General features: G+C 43.9%; 1 protein-coding gene across 2 annotated transcripts in view; it reads left to right on the top strand.

Annotated features, from left to right (window-relative positions):
* cdh8 (cadherin 8) overlaps positions 1 to 19,822 on the top strand; it is a 92,572-nt gene that overhangs the window by 25,474 nt on the left and 47,276 nt on the right. For both annotated transcript variants that reach the window (XM_084018077.1, XM_084018078.1), the window contains exon 3: positions 7,657 to 7,951. In XM_084018077.1, coding sequence (XP_083874203.1) covers positions 7,657 to 7,951 — 295 coding nt within the window. The remainder of the gene's footprint in view (positions 1 to 7,656; positions 7,952 to 19,822) is intronic.

Raw genomic sequence — 19,822 nt, forward strand, 5'->3', positions numbered from 1 at the left:
AACATGCTGATTGCAATGCAAAGGGAATCCGAATTATCCCTTGCTCCCTGCAGGATTCTTCACTCTCTCTCTCTCTATATATATATATATATATATATATATATATATATATATATATGTATACACATTTTTTCATCCAAATGTGTGAAAGTTTCATCCCAGATTCACAGTAGATTATGCCACCTGTAGTCTCACATTTATGTACACGGTTATGTACATATTTCAATGACAGACTCCAATGAAAAAGATCCAATGACTCCCACTTTGCTGACCTCCGCTGCCTCATTGTGCTTCTTGCACATTCCCGACTCTTTTTCTGCTTTACTCTCCGAAACATGAGCCACATCACTTTACACCGCGAAACTCCCCAGTCGGTTCAGACGCGTTGTTTGTGACATTTAACACAGATCATAGGATCGCATGTTTGACGAGATGAGCTTGTGATACTTTCAAATCCACATCCACGCTCGTTTAGTCAGCGGTTGAACTATGATCAGGAAAAAAGAAGAAGAAGAAGAAGAAGAAAAAAGAGCCTGTGAGAGAGAGAGAGTGAAAGAAAGAGGGCGAGTGGAAGGGGAGGAGGGAGGGAGGAGGGGTGAGTAAAATGTTGAAATGTGAATTACAAACCCAAGCAGCACCATCTGGACCGAGAAAACACACATCATAGAGAGAGAGAGAGAAAGAGAGAGAGAGAGAGAGAGAGAGAGAGAGAGAGCGACAGCGCATTGAATTAGACTTTCTACGGGATCCATCTGCACCTCGTGAAATCAATCTCGTTCCTTGATTTGATTAGGTCAGCCACACTGAAGAAAGAGAAAACTGTTGTGCTCCTTGATTAAGCTTGTTTTGTTTTGCAGCCCTCCGCAGCCGCCCACCTCGCTTTCAGCATGCTGCGTATACCGATGAGTTTCGGGGCCCACAGGTAGGCTAATGACAGCAGTCGAGGTTAATGCTAAAAAAAATCTCCCCCTATTTAACACTCAGCGTGTTGCACCGCAGCCTCCGTCGCCAAGCTCATTTACACATTTTTTCACGCCTCTGTCACTTTATTGTTTGGAACATTTCTTTCTCTCTCCTTTTTTTTTTGTTTAAATGTATTTGTTTTGTTGAAATCACAGGTTTTCCATGGACGCTTCATTCTGGCTGCGGCGCTCTTCGTGGAACACATGTGGAGCTCGGCGAAGAGGGCAGATGCTTTATGGCACAAGTCGAGTTCTCTTTGTGTTTTCTGGCGTTGAGGGTTGCACACCAATGAACAGACTGATTGTGTAATGCTCTCTTGTTGTAACAACAGGCAGTAATGAGCAGACGGTAAAAAAATAAAAAATCTATACTGAAGATTGCTTGCATATACAATAGGTCATTCTTGAAGTGAGAGCTGCTGTAGCCAAGAGCCTGGGCGCATTATGCAGAGTTGTTCTTATTCTCTTATTTCCCCATTCTCGTGCCCCCTCTCCTACTATGATTAAAACGCATCCTCCCATGCATCCACACTCACAAACAAAAGACTTGTCATGGGTGGCTAAATCTAATTGCATTGCCCTCTTGTAGGTACCTGCTTTGACTTTGACTTATTCTCCAGAAGCAATAATGCACCACCGGCAAAGCAATGCGACATATGTGCCATTTCTCAGAGTGCCAGGGACGGACACACAACACATTAGCCCTGATTGACCTTGGTACGGATCGCACACACATCCAGCACAAACTGTCACGCTGCCGTGTTTGTTTCTTGACTCCATGATTGTCCAAAAGGACAATACAACAGAACTTAAGTGGAAGGTGAAAGCTTGCCATTGATTCAGTCCTCTCTTCAATTATAAGAAGGGGAAGAATAAAAAGAGCTGCATGGAGACTTGGAATCTCTTCACTAGTAGTAATTAATGTACCTTTTCTGAGTGGAGCTGGCTTCAATTACAAGCCGTTGCCTTTGCTTGTTTGTAATGACAGGGAAACATGCGAGGCACTCTCCCCCCCTTTTTGGGCTCCATGAATACAGTGTTTGACCTCTCAGAAAATCCATATTGATTATTGTTCTAACAGAGGTGCACAAATCCCAATGGAACAACAATAGATAACCTAGCATTTAATGACTTTTATTTCCACTGAGTTATTAGAGAAAAAAAAGTCTACTAATGTATAGATGGAAATATAGAGATAATTATGCAATTGTGGCTCATTTGCCATGAAAAATTGAGAAGCCTGCAATATTTCAGGTTATATTTTCCAAAATTCCACTTTTCATTTCCAGGGTTCCAGCAGCGCATACGTTCACTATATGGTTTCCTCCGCTGACGTCTGCCGCGGTTCACACCAGAAGGGAACTTTTTCTGTCTGTTTGATAAAACGCTACGTGCCACGAACCAGACTGGAGGGAAAATGTTCCCGAGAATAGCTAAGTGTATCATATATCATGCATCGCGCCATCTGCTCCGTACATTCAAAATGTTATTGCAATATTTAGAATTACAGATTATTCATGTAGGTGTAATTAACAGAGTCAAAATCCAACAAATGGGAGGAAGCTACAATTCATTTCCAAATGTATTTGAGCAGAATCTATCTGGAGTAACTATTTCGGCTTTGGGTGCCTAAGGGTGTACAGATGGGGAAAAAAATGGTAGCTCTAATTTTACCACTTTTGGCAATGAATTACCCCCTGTTGATCCTTCATCGCAATACTAGGCCTTCTTGAATGGATTCTTTGGGTTTGTGAGGAGAACTGTGCCAGAATAAGATGCTGTACTGAATAGAAAAAAAGGTCAACATCTGGCTGTTAGAAAAAAGATGCTATGTAAACTAGTCCACGCAAGCACATGGCCTCTGGCTTACCATACATTTTACATAACAACATGCAATCTGCTATATATTTAATGGGGAACATGACATTTCCCAGCACCGCCGCCCGGTCTGGCCTCGGTTAAACGAGTCGCTCATCTACATCACCAAACATGACATTTACAGTCAACACAGTGATGCATTATACAGCACAGTTCCACACTGGCTGGCGTCTTTGTCAGTTTGCATCATCTTCTACATTACATTACAGTGCATGCTACATGTTTTAATGAATAACAGTGGTGGATAGTAGTAACTGCGTATATACTAATATATGTGATGTACTTGAGGATTTCCATTTCATGTTGTTTTATACTTTTACTCCACGACAATGATGCGACAGCCACTAGTTATTAGTTCAGATTGCCCTCATACACTGTTCATAACTATACCTATGAAAATAATGCACTGTTATTCATATGTATTCCACAAAAAAAAATAGTTTGTATATAATCCACATAATCGAAAACCAGGAAGTAGAAAAAAGAGTTTTGTGGAGGCAGGAAGGTAAAATCAAATAAAAGATCATCTTTGATAACGAAAAGCTGGTGGCAAAAAGAAAACAAATCAACAGGAAACAAAAACTAAGAGAGTAGGCAGCGGCATTAAAAAGTATGAAAGGAAAAGAACCAAACGGGACAAACCGGTGAAACACAAGGAAGTATTGGACGGCACAAACACGGGAACGGGGTCATCAGAAAGTGAGACAGCACCACCAGACTACAGCAGATGACCTGATACTGATAAAGGAGAAGACACGGACTGAATACGCATGAAGCTAATCAAACATCAAGACACAGGTTGGCAGACATGAGGGCGGGCTGGAAACTGATTGGTGGACACAGGTGATGGACAAGACAAGGAGGGAAACCACCAAGACAGGAAGTCAAACAAACACAGGACAGGAGACCTGTGTGTGTGTGTGTGTGTGTGTGTGTGTGTGTGTGAGAGAGAGAGCGAGAGAGAGAGAGAAGCAGGTTCATCTGATCTACTTCCCACTTTAATACATTTGGAATAAACAAGCAGCGCACCGTGGCAGACGCTGGGGGGCGGGGCTTATGGGCTCTGGGGAGTCGATCATGACGTCCGGATTTAATAACGTTACAACTCCTCACTTCCCTGGAGACAACGAGCGATGAGCGGTTCTCCACAATCCTGGTAGGAACACCTCCGGGGGCCAAGCAGTCTGCAGGCCCCGAACGACCACTACACGACTGCGTTACTGCATTATTTACTTGTGTGAAGGTTCTGAGTTCCACCACTGAGAGTGTGAAAGTGTGCGTTTTATGTGTGTCACTGTGTTCACTCAGATTCAATTCAGCAAAACCAGTAGCTGACCCTTACCAATGAGCACTATCTGAGGGAGGATTCCGATAAGGCAGGCCGATGTACTGAGTGCAGTCTTTTTTCAGCAGACAGTAGCTGAGAGGCTGCATCACAGTGACAGCATCTCCTCCCTCTCACTGTCTTGCTTCAGTCTCCCTCCTCTTCTCCACTTCCTACTGCTAGCTCTCCGAGGAGGAGCGCACGTCCTAGCTACCTTTTGCCCTGACAAGGAGCAAAATCAGTTCCCTCTGTAGGGCTACACTCATGTATGTAAAAACCCAGACCTGAGGTGGGGGGTGGGGGGGTGGGGGGGACTTTGTCGACTCTTCCTCATTAGGACACAACGATTGTTCAAGTGATTGCCGTAAAAGCTCGTCTTCCGCAGGGACTGACATATTTCCTCCTCCGCTGACAGGATAAGCAGTCCCATACAGCCCCTGATTGGGAGTTGCGGTTGGCAAATGGAGGTGTGCTGTGTGTGTGTGTGTGCATGGGTGTGCTGGCATGAAGCTGAGAGTTCTGTTGAGTGCTGCCATAAGATCATTTCTTCAGGCAACCAGCACTCTGAGCTGCAGCTCCGAGGAATGGAACTTGTGCTGTCCTCGGCAACTCGGTTAATGACAGGAACCTGTGTCAGACCCCCTCCCTCCCACCTTCAGTAGTTGTATGTTTGATGGCTGTCTAAGAAGTGGGTGACCAGGGCATTGAAAGGAGACATCGTGTTGAGAACTGGAGCTGGTTGGTCGTTTATAGCAAGATGATGATTGATTGCATGACTTTATTTCTTATCAAAAGGACACTGTGTGTCTGTAAATGTGTTAGCCAGAATGCACCATGGCGTGTCCTATACAAAGCAGTCACTCCGTTTAAATGTTAAATGTTACAAGAAGAGGACCCTGAAACACACACACACACACACACACAAACAACCAAGGAAGTGCATGTGTGGTATGCATTGATGTTTTCAATCATGTAGCCACAGTGATTGGCTGGTACATCCGTTCCTGCCAAACGGGTCATAGAGTTCGTATTGTTCCATGTCTGATTAAAGTAGTTACTCTTTTTCGAGGCATGGAGCACCCTGACCCTCACAGCCACCTCACAGAACTCTGTCTGTGAATGGACCAATCAAATACTTATAATTCTGAAAGAGGATACAAGTGGACCCTTTGCACTGGTCCTTGTTTTTTTGTTGAAATCTGGTCTTTTTTTAATTAAGTGCAGTGGTGACCTGCTTATACAAACTGAGGAGGCAGTTATCATCAAGACATCCCCAAGTGTTTTGAAGGTTTTCAGCATCATTTGATTCATGAAGGCCTCTACATCTCAAAGTGCCGGGCTGAATTTCAGTCCCAGTAGGACCCAGTAATGGTCCTCCACCTTGGTTACAAAGCACTGTCCTCAAAGGACCCGAATCACAAAGTTTTTAATTGTATGACTTCTTCTTTATTTTTAAAGAAGAAGAAATTTAAGAAATAAAGAATTTGTATTCTTTATTTCTTAAATGTCATTTTCTTTCATATGTTTTCTCTTTATATAGATGGGGAATTCCCTGCAACAGAGCCCCCTCAACAGATGCATAAGTCAGCAAATATTAAAGATGATGTTACAAACATGATGTAAAATATTCAGCAAAGGCAGCTAATTTAAAATTACATTTCATTCAGTCAGTGCCCAGTTTTGTTTGGTCAACAGCAGTTGACCAATGAAAACGTCCGGTGTCCTCATCAGCAGATAGTTGCCATGGTAGCGTTGGTGTTCAAACGTAACTTTCTTGACTTAGAGGTTGAGCATTACAGTTCATTTTGACCTTGGAACTGGTCTGGAATGATATTTCTACATGATCGTGGGGTGTATTTGGGTGACTTATGACTATATGACTCAGCCAAAACTAATATGCAAGCTAAAATAGTCAATTTGCACCCCTGCGAGGGAAACGTGCAGTCGTATGAGCCGAGCTGCAGGCTTCACAAAAAGTCACATATAGAATATGAAAAAAACGATGACAGGCCGTCATTAATTTGAGCTCATTTAAAGAGTTTCTCAGTGTGCAGGATGTTGCGAGGCATTTGTGTTAATGAGCTACATCATTCATGTGAAATGATGGCACAATTAGGAAAACAAAAGTGCAAGGTGTGACAATTTAAGTGAATGTGCTTTGTCAGTGTCTGCAAACAACACCTTGGAGACAGTATATGCAAAAAGAAGCTGGCTTATAAAAACATTGGGGGGGGTGATGTGGTGGGGGGTAGAGGTCGGGGGATTTTTTCAGCGGTAGACTTCTACCTGCTATTCTGCACCCTAACCATGCTCCCGCGGGACTCGCCGTTGAAACATTGTGGCAGGAAATGAAATGAAAGCTGCTGAATGCAGATGTTTTGATGCATGGCTCAGTTGCGTGTGTGTGTGTGTTTGAGAGTCGTGTACATTAACCAAAAAAAGAAACTACAAGCTGAGAAGAAGAAGGCTGCCAGCCGTGTCCCAATAACACCGCGGCATTGCTGGATTTGTAAATGTTCTACTCAGTGCTTCTCTCCTCCCCCTCTGAAAGTCACTCACCTTGGGGATCAAGCGGCTTATATGAAAGGTGACTTACAGTACAAGAAGTGCTCTTTCTGTTTATGCATATAAAAAGCAAAGCTCTCGCTCCGCTCATGTCAAAGGCCCGCATGCTGGTTCCTCTTTTTTTCTCTCTGACCTCTTTCGTCTCGCACCGTTGTCTCTCCTGCACAATCCCAATTTACCTATGTAACCTGCTGAAGGTTTCGCCTGTTCTCCCGTCCACAGATGTTTCAACATCCTCATGCAGCATCGTCAGACTCATTAGTTACAGTCAGGCCGCGCGGCGAGCGGGAGCCGACCACTCAGCCTAGCGCGTAATGCAGTGCCGGTGAACTAATGAAACTGTAATTACAAACATAATGAGGAACAAGCAGCATCGTCCAGTAACTTAGGGCTAGTTATTTGTTTAGCATGACTCATCATGTGCACATCTCCTCTTTAATCTTTTATGGATTCTGATCCTTTTTTCCTGTTCTTAGACGTGTCCTGGAACGCGTGTTCAAAAGCACTTCTTCATTTTGTGGTTTTCGGACTGCAGGGAGCAATATCCCCCCACAATGTGTGTTTGTATGATGTATTTGCGATGTTTAATGAGGAACAATGTAGGCTAAGGTCCATTTCCCATGCTACTTATAAAGTTATTGCCCCCAGCGGGCCTCATTTAGCAAAGTGTAGGCTATGTTGAGCCACGTTTAGAATCCACGCTACTCTAGCAGCAGCCAAAACAACACATTACCATAACAACCTTACTGTACACTTATCTGCATTTACACGGCCAGATCTTCTTTTTTAAATTTTTTTATTTAACCACGACCAGATCTTCTTGAATCTGCTGAGCGTATCAAGTTGCAGCCATTAAAGCCCCCCCTCCCCCGCGTCCAGGTCTCTCTGCTCCACCTTGTAACTTTTTCTTTTCCTTTTTAATTGCAGCTCCACACAGACTTGGATGTGGGTGGCAAGAAAATCAAGTATGTCCTAGCGGGCGAGGGAGCCGGCACCATCTTCGCCATCAACGAACTAACAGGCGACATCCACGCCATGAAGAGGCTGGACCGCGAGGAGAAGGCAGAGTACACGCTCACAGCCCAGGTCATTAACGCCGAGACGGACGAGCCCTTGGAGCCACCGTCTGAGTTCATCATCAAAGTGCAGGACATTAACGACAATCCGCCGCAGTTCAACGAGGGCCCGTACCGAGCCTCTGTTCCAGAAATGTCTGCTGTTGGTGAGTCAACAATAGATAGACCTCCTTTCCGGGCCGCACACAGCAGCCCAATCAGCACGTGAGGATTCCGAGACGGCTGATCTCTAATGGGCTATTGCATAAAAAATAATGAGTGGATGGGAGCGAGGGGGAATGAGCGTGCCTACATACAAATGGAAATATGAGAACGATAAATCACTGGAAGTTCACGCGTAGCTCAGTGCAGCAACTCAACAACCGGTGTCAGTGTTAACGCTGCCCAACGCTAATGTAACATCCTGTACAAGACGGCCCACTCGCAAACAAACCAACTAACCGAACACACACCAAGTCTACACAAGCACACGTCAGCCTGCTGCAGCAACATCAGTGTATGTAGAGAAACAGCATCCAACCAGCCTTTAGAGAAAAGCTATTCAGTCAACTCCATCTTCTTCTGTTCGCGAGGGGACATTTGCTTTTATTGCATTCTTTAACATTTTCATACGCGCAGTCAGTTTTGTGGTATAGCTGGTGACCACTGCGATCAAATATTTATGGAAAGCTTAGAAAGTTCAGAATGTGATATGTTGAAAAAGTCTCGGAAATGAACTAGAAGCAGAAAGGAGCTGCAGTGGACCACAAAGGCTTTTTTCCCTCCTCCTCGACGCAGCAAGCAGTAAGGCTTAACAAATGTCGCCATACAGAAGTCTTTGCATGGATAGTTTTTAATTCAACTCCTGGTATAATCACGGATGAAGCGGAAGGAGCCAAATAATAGCACACAGCGTTTGCATTAATACTCATAAACTGCACCAAGCTGTCACTTAGCTCGTCAGGACTGATGCTGATCGCCACGAGCCACCTCACAAACCGGTACACAAACCCGCCGCAAACACTTTCCATGTTTTTCTGTGTGCTAATATATTCATATGCTCACAGTCTTATTCCAGCCATGCATTTGAAATGCCCACTGCATGATGATCACATAATTCAGAGGTTCAGCTCATCTTGGCAGAACGCTGTGGGTATTTTTTTTTTTTTCAGACTTTCTTTTTCCTTCAGGGGAGCCTCACGACTGACCCCAGAGCAGCAGGAGTCTTGTACAAAATGTTTCCATCAGCTGCAGGAAGGAGATCAGAATGTGTCTTTGTGCCGTTTTGACATTGGAGGAGTTCAGGGGAGGGTGCCGGGTTGTGTTGTTGGGCGGTTTGCGCTCGTTATTGTGTATGTTTTTTTTTTTCCCTCAACGAGCGTCCTCTTGTTACCTGTCACACAGCTGACATAACACGCGAGGGGCAGATGGTGCGAGGTGTGTCAGGGAATCTCCTCGGCGAATCCCGTCTCCTTCAGTTCTTTGGGTGATATGACTTTTATTAGCTGCCGCTGCCGTGGCTGCGTCGGGAAGCAAAAAGGAACAAAACACAGTACAAAAGAATCCATGTAAACACAGAATAACAGTGAAGTCGTGTTGTCTGAACTCTGTTACTTGATCCCTGCTGCTCGTTGTTTTGGATCTGGGCTGTTGTAGCTCTCCAAGGGTTGTTTCGTCGGTGCAGTGTGGGGACAGCCATCGTGATGGGGGAGAGAGCAAAGTGGTAGTTGACAGCACTCTGTGATTTGCCGGTGGGAATAATGCATAAGAAATGGAAATCGGCATCTCTTTGTTGATTGTTGTTCCCTTTTGTCACTACTGATTAATTAAACATTCACGAACGCACGCTTGAAAGGCTTCTTCTTTTTTCTTTTTTTCTTGCCGCGGCGAGTTTTTCTCTTGTTAAGTTTTCATGTACTGCGGCATTGTGGGAAGAATGTGACGCTTCGGACAGACAAACAATAAGACATTCGTCTCTCTCGCCTCATATTCATAAACAGCTGGGTTCTTTACAGTGGCATTTCATCTTTATCACGTCGAAATGAGGATTTGCGCCGGCCTCAGTGGATTACTGGAAGTGCTCTGTGGAGTGGATAACTAATAAAGCCCACAGGACAGAGAGTAGAAAATAAACGGATGTTGCTGAAGTCTGCTGCCGTATGAACACATTCTTCCCACCGCTACAAAAAACTGGAGAAGCATCACGTTGTAATTATAGCACTATGAGCTGGTGCGTTACGTCTGGCGTTGAGTTCAGACGACGTTGAGTGTGCTGATGTGTTTCTGCTGCTGTGGGAAACCACCTGCATCGAATAATCAAAAATCTAATCTGGACCATAACAGGCTGGCTGTCAGTCCCACTCCAGACCTCATCAGTGTCGTACTGGCTCCTCGCTTATCAACAGTGTGTCCACGGCGTTTCATTGAGAGCGGCTACAAATATCAACACCCACCTTTTATCTGCCAAGGACTGCGGCTAGATAGAACCCCCCCCCCCCCCCCCCCCCTCATTGAATGTCACCATCCCCCATAGGAATCCGTCCCCACGGCCGGATGAGATATGTGACATGGGCCAGTGAGGTCGCCATGTTTCCTGTGTGTGGAGGAGCATAGAGGTTAATGGGAAATGAAGGAGAAAGGCCCTTTTGTTCTTCCTTTTTAAAAGAGCCAGTCGGATAAGACGTGTGGCTCTCGGTGACTTCCCTCTCACTTTCATTTCCCTGAATGGCCGAGAACGGAGGTGACCACTGTTCTAATTGTTAAGCGCATCGTCTTGTCAAAGTGCGGAGCAACAATGGGAGAAAGCGGAAAGCAGAGGTGGCGCTTGTGTGGCCGGGGAGAGACTCGCTACGATCTCATTGGTGTAAGGAGTCGGGATAAGTGTGATGGCGGCAGAGATGTTGTGACCGCTGTGCTTGTGTCATGATAGGTGCTGTTTGACAATGGAGGAAACCATACATCCCCAAAATGTCAACTTTTTGGTATCAAGGAAAAACTGCCACGTTATTGAAGCTGCATTCATTGATTCTTTCGTCCCCTTTCATGGGAAACAAACTAACACATTTGTACAACATTTGGAGCCATGTTTCTGACCAATATCAGTCCTGAAACAGAAATAAGCTATTTTGCAGCTAAATTCTCCACTATGTTCGCTAGGTAGTGTCTGTTTAATATCATTTTGGAAATAGCTTTTTGCCATGGCTGGAAATGAACAGTCCTTTCCAAAGACTGGCTCAGATCCTGTTAACCTGTTAGTGTTACCTACATGCTGCTATTTGGTCATGGTCAAAGATAATAGGTGATGTGAAAACAGAAAAAAAGCTCAGAAGCCGAAGCAGGAGACCTCTGGAGACGGTAGATGTCTTGTGCAGGAACATTGATGCCTGATGTACATCGTGAGAATCAAGGTTCAAGCAGTACAACAGTTATGAACTGAACAGTGCAGTGCCTCCTGTCCTTATGGAAAAGCATAAAAGCCGAAGTTATCTTGAGGACGCTGCCACGGTGTCTGTATTATGTCTCGGTTAAAGGTAAGAACTTTGTTTTCTGGCATAAGAGACACGATGACGTCTTGTTCGTGACCTTGCCTCACCTGGAGAAGCAGACACTTAATAACTCAGATTAAATGTGAACCTATTCATAAGATAATATGTATTAATATTACACAGAGGGAATCAGGTATAGAGAAAATTCCCTCACAATAAGCACTTTCGTTAATTAGGTTAGGATGGTTTGTCACTTTAAAAAAGTGGATCCCCAAAAATATAGTTTAGGAAACACTGGACTAGAACACCAAGTGAATTAATGAACAGAAGAATAGAAGTTAAAGTACCTGCAGGGATGGACACACAACTTTAGAAAACGTACACAAACAAGTCCGAAATACGCCAATACTGATACAGGCACCCTTAAAGTGATGCTGATACACATAGTGTAGTTCATCATGTGAATAGAAGCAATGTTTGTTACCACACCGGCCCTTTAAGCTCTGTCAGCACTTTTAGCGTCGTTAGCGCTGTTAGCTGCAAGCCTTTGGCTCAGACATCTCCATGTTAACACATGAACTATCATTTGCTTGTGTTTTATCTGTTTGCTTGCGTTGAGTTGCATTCAGCTCCCCGATCACTGCAGTAAAGACGCTGCACTGTTGTAAAACCTGTCTCTTAGAAATGACACGACGAACTAGTGTCCCAGTTATGTTCTAATGAGAAACATCACCGCCTATTAAGCCCACAGGCAATAACTTTTTATATGAGATGACAAAAGCTCTTAGGACGGGATTGTGATTTCAGTTAAATGATAATAAAACATTGAGTTTCTTGTTTCAAGTGACTGTGTCTGTATGGCTAAAAATAAGCAGAACAAGTTTTATACGCATTTAGTTGTATATCAGCAATATAAACATATATTATATTATATTTACATTTACTGTTTGATAATGTCAAGCAGATTAAATACTTTCATCAAAGAACATTTTAAGTTCAATTCTTGATCTGAAAACTTCTTCAACTTAATTTTTAGTTCAGTATCAACACTTACTGGATATTTTAATTAACAACATCTCCTCATTATATTCATAAAAAAAACATAATTTTGTTATAATTAAATTCCATCCAATACAAATTTGCTGTTGCAAATGAGAAGGATATGAATGTAATTCTTGGGAGACAGTTGGGTGGTATTTGGGGGGAAATGCAGATTATAGATCACTGTGAACATTCCACATATTCATTGTATCAATATTAAATATATGTAATTAGTGCAGCTCAAACCACATATATATTTTTAGTTTATTAAAGGATTTTGTTTTATGTGTTTTATAAAGCCATGGGGTATCTCATTTCCTCTTCTTCTACTCCTCAGGCAAATAAAGGATGTGGTCTTTTGTTTGAATTGAAAGATACAATCCTAATCAAATTAACAAAGACTCTACCTCTCCATATCTCTCCTATAGTCTTAGTCCCATATGTATATTCATTTCATAATGACGCTTCACCCTCACTTCAAATAAAAGGGAGTTTGTTGCTTATTCGTGAACACCTGCCCATGATTACAATTCAAATTCATTTGCATGGATTGCTCAGATCTCACAGGATTAGTAGATCCTGTTTCCCTGTTAATAGGGGGTCTTCGACTTTAAGGCCAGTACAAGCTGACAAATTCCACCCGTATGTCTGTGGACCATATGCTGGAATTATGAGGCTCTGCTACCCTTCTGCAGCTAACAAGGGGGTTGTGATGTAGTTGGAAATTACAAAGTCTGCTTGAAGTGATGTGTCAGGTAATTAGTAGGAGGTCGCCAGCCCGTCCTCCCCGCACTAAGTGGGGGGGGGGATGACAATGATTGCTACACTGCGAAACAAACTTGCTGAAAGTTGTTTTGCCGGATGGAACTCGTGAGAGAGATGCCCCAGGAGCGCGAGGCTGTGAGTGTGCTTCATTATCAGGGCGATTAATAAAGGGGACGCGTAGACAGATGGCCCGGCTCCTCTCTGCACGGCCCGAGCTCCCTGAAACCCTGAAAAATGAGTACCTGTACAGAAGCACGCGTCCTCGTCAAATGTGTCGAGAGCTGCTAAATTGGAGCGTGGACATAAAATTGAAGTGACATTAATAGATTACCTGGAGTTGATTTGCATTTTCAGAGTTATTATGGGGTGTGGATAACAGGACTAACCGGCACAGCCGTCTATGTCGGGCCTTAATGATGTTTCTGATTACGCTCTCATCACCGCCGCAGCTGGGAGAATAAGTAAAGGCTTGTCATCACAGATTTGAACGATAAATGAGCAGACTTGATCAAGGGGAGACGCATGGAAATGAGCAAGACGCAGACCTTTATCAGGGCCGATCATCTCACGCTTCCAATGTACAGCAGCGAGCGCACTCACAGATGATTTAATACCCGTGCAGTTTAAGAAGGGGTACGCTGAAACATAATCCTGCATGAAGGATAACGCTGTTAAATACTAGTGTATGTTTCATCAAAGCATGTGTCTCTGAGGATATCTGGATCTGTCTCTCTGTCTATCCATCCATCTGATTTGTATTTCTATTACTTATTTCTTCTACACGTTGGCATCTTTGAGATCAATACAGGCGAAGCTGAGCTATTTTCAGAGCATTTCATGCTCCGCTTGGGCCAGATGTTGTGTAAAAAATCCCCCTTCCTCAATATACCTAAAAATATGATTGTGCCATGCTGATCTTGCAGTAAATCTTGAACATATCTTGCTCTTGGAAAGTCTGAGTCTGAATGCATTAAATGCAGTTTAACTTGAATAAACCCGAGCAGTATTTCAGGGTCACGGCAACCCACATAAGTAAAAGAAGCACATTTATAGCGCATCTTTTATCCGGCATTTCTCTGCTGAGCTTTGAGCAGAGAGTTAAGAGCGAGGCTGTCTGGTGTTTGTGTCTCTCTCTTCTCTGATCCCAGACTCGGCTCTGCAGCTTGGCAGATGGACTGAGTGGCAGGGGGCCCCTGGCCCTTTAACATAGTGGGCAGCTGGGCCAGAGCCGGGCCAGTGCTGGGCCGGGGCACATCTGACGAGCAGGCTCCTGGGCTGGGCAGGGACGTGGCAGACCGGGGGGGCTGTGGTGATGGGAGTGGGCGGCTCGCAGGCTGAGCTGGGGTGAGAGGAGGTCAGAGCGGTGAACCTGGCCAAGGCCGCGACTCTCTCAGGCCTGTCGGAGCTGCCAGGCATGCATGCCAGCCTGGCCTTTCCTGTGGACGTGCTAAACGGGTATAGGACGGGCCTCGGAGGCAGAGGGGATTCAACTGACATGCTGGAGCTTCACTGTAAATAACCCGCCGCTGCCATCTATCTCACCTCATTTGGCAACAGTTTCTGCACTTGTGCATCTGTGTGCGTGTGCACGTCCGTGTGCACGTGGCTTCACTGGTCAGCTTGTTTTTATACACATCCGTGCGTGTCACCCGTCAATAACCCAGTGCACATGCGTTCTTTTCCCGGCAGCGTTCAGCATCTCTTAGTTTCACACTTACTCACCAATGCATGTGAGAAGAAGAGGGGAAGTTTGAATACTCCCATAGCTCACACGTGTGAGTTAAACAAAGCACACACACACATCACAGCTACAAATGTGTATTACTAATTCATCCAATGTTATTTATTATCCAATGTACCTCTGAATTATGCATGCAACAACATCAGTCACCAGTCCAGATGCAGTAATGTAAGCCCCTTACAGCCTCCCGGCCGTTGCATTGTTTCTACAGCACGCATGTACATGTGTGTGCACGCTGATCGCATGTGCACTAGTGCATAGAACTGCACATACCGGCTCTACATTAGCATGGCGGCGTGACGCCATAAAGACGCTGTTGTCCAGGTGTAATTTGTCCCCGCTGCCCTGCGAAGCCCGCACAGACACACTCTCTTTGTAACTCACTCCCTCTCTCTCTTTTTTCTCCTTCGTCCCTCCCTCCCCTTTGCTCGCCATCACTCTCTTTTTGCTATGGCTAATGCTCTTGCGCAGTCTTTCCTCTGAGGAAGGACAAAAAAAATGTGGCTGGCTTCTAGGTAATGAAGCCCTTTAGTGTGATCTGAATGAGATCGGCTCCCTCGCCGGCCGTGCTGCGTCGCCCCGGTGAATGGCAAAAAGACTCTCAATTAGACGAAGGCACAAAAAAGCAGCTTCCTCCTTAGCCACGGTGTCGATGCTCAAACAAAGTTGCCCCTTCTTTTCTCGTGTGTTGCAGATAAAGCAGAAACAGGAGGAGAATGAAACAGGAAGTAAATCGTAAAGTTCATGAAAGGGGAAGGTAAATAGTGAGCGTGTGGTGTGAACGCAGCACGTGTACAAGCCGCCCGTTTGTTCCTGATGATGAGACGAAGAGTTTGGGCTGCCAAAATGCCACCGTCTGTGTTGTGGCGCTGCGTGGGTGTGACAGTGAATGGATTTCATGCAACAGGGCCGGCAGCCGTAAGGCGGAACGCCAGGGAAGCAATGAAATTGATTTGGTCAAACACAGTTTTTTTTTAAATATTCATAAATCTGCAGAATTAACACACAAGTTTTTGATTTTATCTCGAAATCTCATAACCTGTTACATCCCAGGTCAGTGTCCTGTTTAATTAAGTGTTTGTAATGAAAGTTTTTGCAGCCTTGAAATGCATGTAAGACTCATCTTTCGCTGTCGTGCTGTCACACTCTGCTGATCATTCTATCAAGGTCAGTTAATCAATCTGAGAGGGAAAACACGGACACAGAATCCTCCTTCAGCAATACTGCAGGGGAGGAGAGGAACTGATCCTGGTTCAGCATGTCATCGGAAGACTCTGTGATGTGAGTGTGTTTGAGTCTCTTTACTTGTGCAAGGGAGCATTTATCCATCAACAGAAAATGAATCAGCAACTAATATGATATTGATTAATCATTTTTTATCGTTTTCCAGACAGTGCCAAACGTTTCCTTGCTCCAGCTTTTCAGTAACGTGGACGTGCTGCTTTAATTTGATGGTTTTCTTCAACCAACAGTTCAAAACACATTTTGAACACAGTGCGTTTTAGGAAATTGTATTGGTCATTTTTCCTGACTGTTTATTGACCAAATGATAAATTGATGCTGTGTAAAGAACATTTTATGATGAGAAGTACCTTTCATTTTTATATGTCAGCCTTTTAGTGTTGCACCTCCATGAAGTTGGGCACTTGCAAGAGAAATGTTTTTTTTTTTTTGATGAATGAATCAATTCAGGGGAGAAAAGATATTCTTGGGTTTAGTCTCTAATCAGCTCCGACAAACACATGGGAGTAACAGCATTATGTCTATTTGGATACCTGTATTATAGTTACAGATACAGACGACTGATACATTTATTAAAAATTATTATTTGCTATTACAATTTAAGAATACATTTACAAATATACTATCATGCACGTTACAACACCCTGGCTTCTAACCTTAGTCAAAAAGCAAAGAAAAACTTTCAGTGGGTGGAAATGTCACCATTATTTACCAAGTGTAGCAGGAAAGGGGAACAAAACCACAGCACAGTGCAAGTTATCACAAAGGAAGATTAAGATTATGATCAAGATTATTCTTTTTGCCGAGAGGCATCTCAGCATGAAGAGACGGTTTGTCGGGAACGAGACTTTCTGCTCCGCCAAACGTAACACAGGACGTGTAGGTTCATTGTATTGCGTGTGTTTGGGTTCAGCTGCACCAAGTTCAAATGTGGATGAATTACTGGATGATGATAGCATTTTTACAGCTGGGAGTCAGACTCTGTAGTGTAGTGTTCAACTGTTGTAGTGTTTGGTATTGATGTAATTCAGAAGTAACAGGAAATAGTGCAGTTACATTAATATTGGGATCCTTGGATTAGTTACTGACCGACTTATACACAGTAAATGCCAGATATAAATCTCTTTTAGCCCTCACACTCCCTCATTATTCAGCCCTTCTGTTAAAAATTTATAGAAAGTTAATTTCCCCCTCATAACAAGTGTCCATACCAGATTTTGAACCACATATTTAGGATGTCCAGATGGTCTATCAGACATAAATATATGGGTGATTAATCCTTCATTAATGTTTAAATTGAATTGTTCATGGAGGAAAACAAATATGTTATCACACATTATAATGTTTTACTTAAGACATGAAAACATAACAGACACAATGATTTAATGTGTCTGTTAATTAAAATGTCGAGGCACCTTGTGACCCCGTTCCTCACGTGCACCACGTATCATCATGCTTCTGCTGTTCTACGCTTTGCAGGAAATTGGGACAGTATGTAAGGGTTCACGATCTGAGCCACCTTCGGTTCTCACCCCTAAGGTGAACCTGCTGTCACACATGCATCCTTTGTGTGAACTGACCACAGCTTGTCCTCCACAGAGGGCCCTTCTGCTGCTGCATTGGAGGAAAGACTGAGGGCCACTGTGAAAGTAAATAGAAAGAGTTGTTGTCAAGAGTCATTTTACACTTTTGTTTCAACACAGATATGTTATAATAGTGTGTTTGAGTACAGATGGCCTTTAAAGTGGAGCTGAAACAGGTAATAAAGACTGTCTAGCTTCTGTATAGCAATGTGTCTCAGAGCAAAACAGGTTAGGAGGTGGGACATCCTGTTGGAAGGAATTAGCTCACAACCTTCGGCTCTGTGCAGAGCCGAAGCTAAATTCACGGATGGATGTCCTATTATGACTGGATAACATTGGTTGATACTAGCTGAAGTACGCATGTGGCATATTTTCTTTTCCAGGAAGCAAAATGCATTTAAAGATTTTCTGTTTTTTTTTTTTCATTTTTGTAGGTGTGTGTTGTTAAATAGGTGGACAATATGTCCATGGATGTGATCTGAAAGGGTTATAACATAGTTTCATTTCCGTTTGACTTTCACCTATACATACAGCATACACGGATTTACAGCTACTTCAATAGAAGTTGCACATACAATCATTTTGATCACTAAAACAGTGTCTATGTCTGTGATGATGATGTCATCTGGTGACAGAGATGACAGCCTGAGCTGTGTGAGCAATCAGCGAGGTTTGCCGGAGACGTGTCACATCTTACTGGAGATGCATCTTGGTGGAGCTCCGCTCGAACGGTCTTTTCCTCCCTCACTCAGTCCTACAAACACTTGCTGCTGATCAGCCCCTTTTCTACTGATGACACACTGAGCCGGGATCAAAATGTTGTCATGCATGTTTTGTCATCCAACACAGCTCACAATTCATTTCAAATGATTCAAATTTAAACACATTTAATAGACTTCAGGCACTTTCAAATGTCTTCACCTTATCTGACAAAAGAGTTCCATTTGACTGTGGAAGTCATCCAACTCTCCTCGTCAGCTGCGATAGGAATCAGCTACAAGTGACGAGGGCCCGTTTGAAGCCACGCTGGCGAGTGGGAGGGACTCCCTGCGTCGCCGCTATAACAGGCACGACGAGGATGTTCTCCAGATCGCACCTCCGACTCGGCAAATGCTTACTCATATCTGCTAAAATGCCAGGATGCTTTCTCATACGCATTCTTCAGTACACTACGGCGGCTCACCTATTAATTATTGAAGAAGAGAGTTGTGGATATTTAATGTTGTGTTGTAAGGGGTGGTGTTTTTTTTCGGTGCATTTTTCCTGCTCTGCATTCATCCTTCTTTGCTCCCTCCTGCTGCATCTTGTATTGTGTGCTACGTCATCTCCACTTATACTCTTTTTTTTTTTCAAAAGAGAAAGAGGAACTTTTGCTCCATGGCTCCGCAGCCAAAATTCAACACGAGGGTATGTGTGTGTGTGTGTGTGTGTGTGTGTGTGTGTGTGTGTGTGTGTGTGTGTGTGTGTGTGTGCTTTGGAAGGCTGCACTCCCTTTTCATGCTTCAGGTGATTTTACAGTGGTGAGCTGCAAGAACAGGATCCCCTGTACTCTCATCCCCTCCATGTCTGCATTATTAATTGTCTGAGGGTACCAACCATAGCTATTTGGACCCTGCAGGCACTCAGCATCTAAAATTAAAAGCAGCGATGCCATTCCCATTGAAAGACATTATAGCACTCTTTATAGGTACACTTTGCTCTAACAAACAGACAGTTATGTACGTGATTCAACTGCAACAAAAAGCACCATTACAAAAAAAAGACACATAATATCGTTTTTTTCTGCAAGTACATCTTCAAGTACAGCCAGGATTCATGTGTCACACTGTAGCTGGTAGAGGAGGGGGATTGGTCAATGCTACATAAATGGGGGTGGAACACATTCATCAAGGTGGCAGAGATTTGAGACGAGACTAGAGAGGCCCATCCAATCACCGGCAGAGAATAAAGGGGAGAGGCATAAAAGTCCGTACAGCAAGGTCATTTGAAAAAAGAAGCTGATAAGACGAAAGGATCAAATCTCCAGTACGGGCGCGGCCCTCCTCTTGATGTCTGTCCCCATTAACTAAAGCCCTCGCCTGGCTCACAGTCGCTGCCACGCCTCAGCTGTCTGATACAATGAAGGGAAATGTAGAAAAAAAACAAGACTCGTCTGCCATGCCATGCTTTTATTTTGTCATC

This window comes from Eutrigla gurnardus (assembly GCF_963514095.1).
Source record: "Eutrigla gurnardus genome assembly, chromosome: 1".
NCBI classification, from domain to species: Eukaryota; Metazoa; Chordata; class Actinopteri; order Perciformes; family Triglidae; genus Eutrigla; species Eutrigla gurnardus.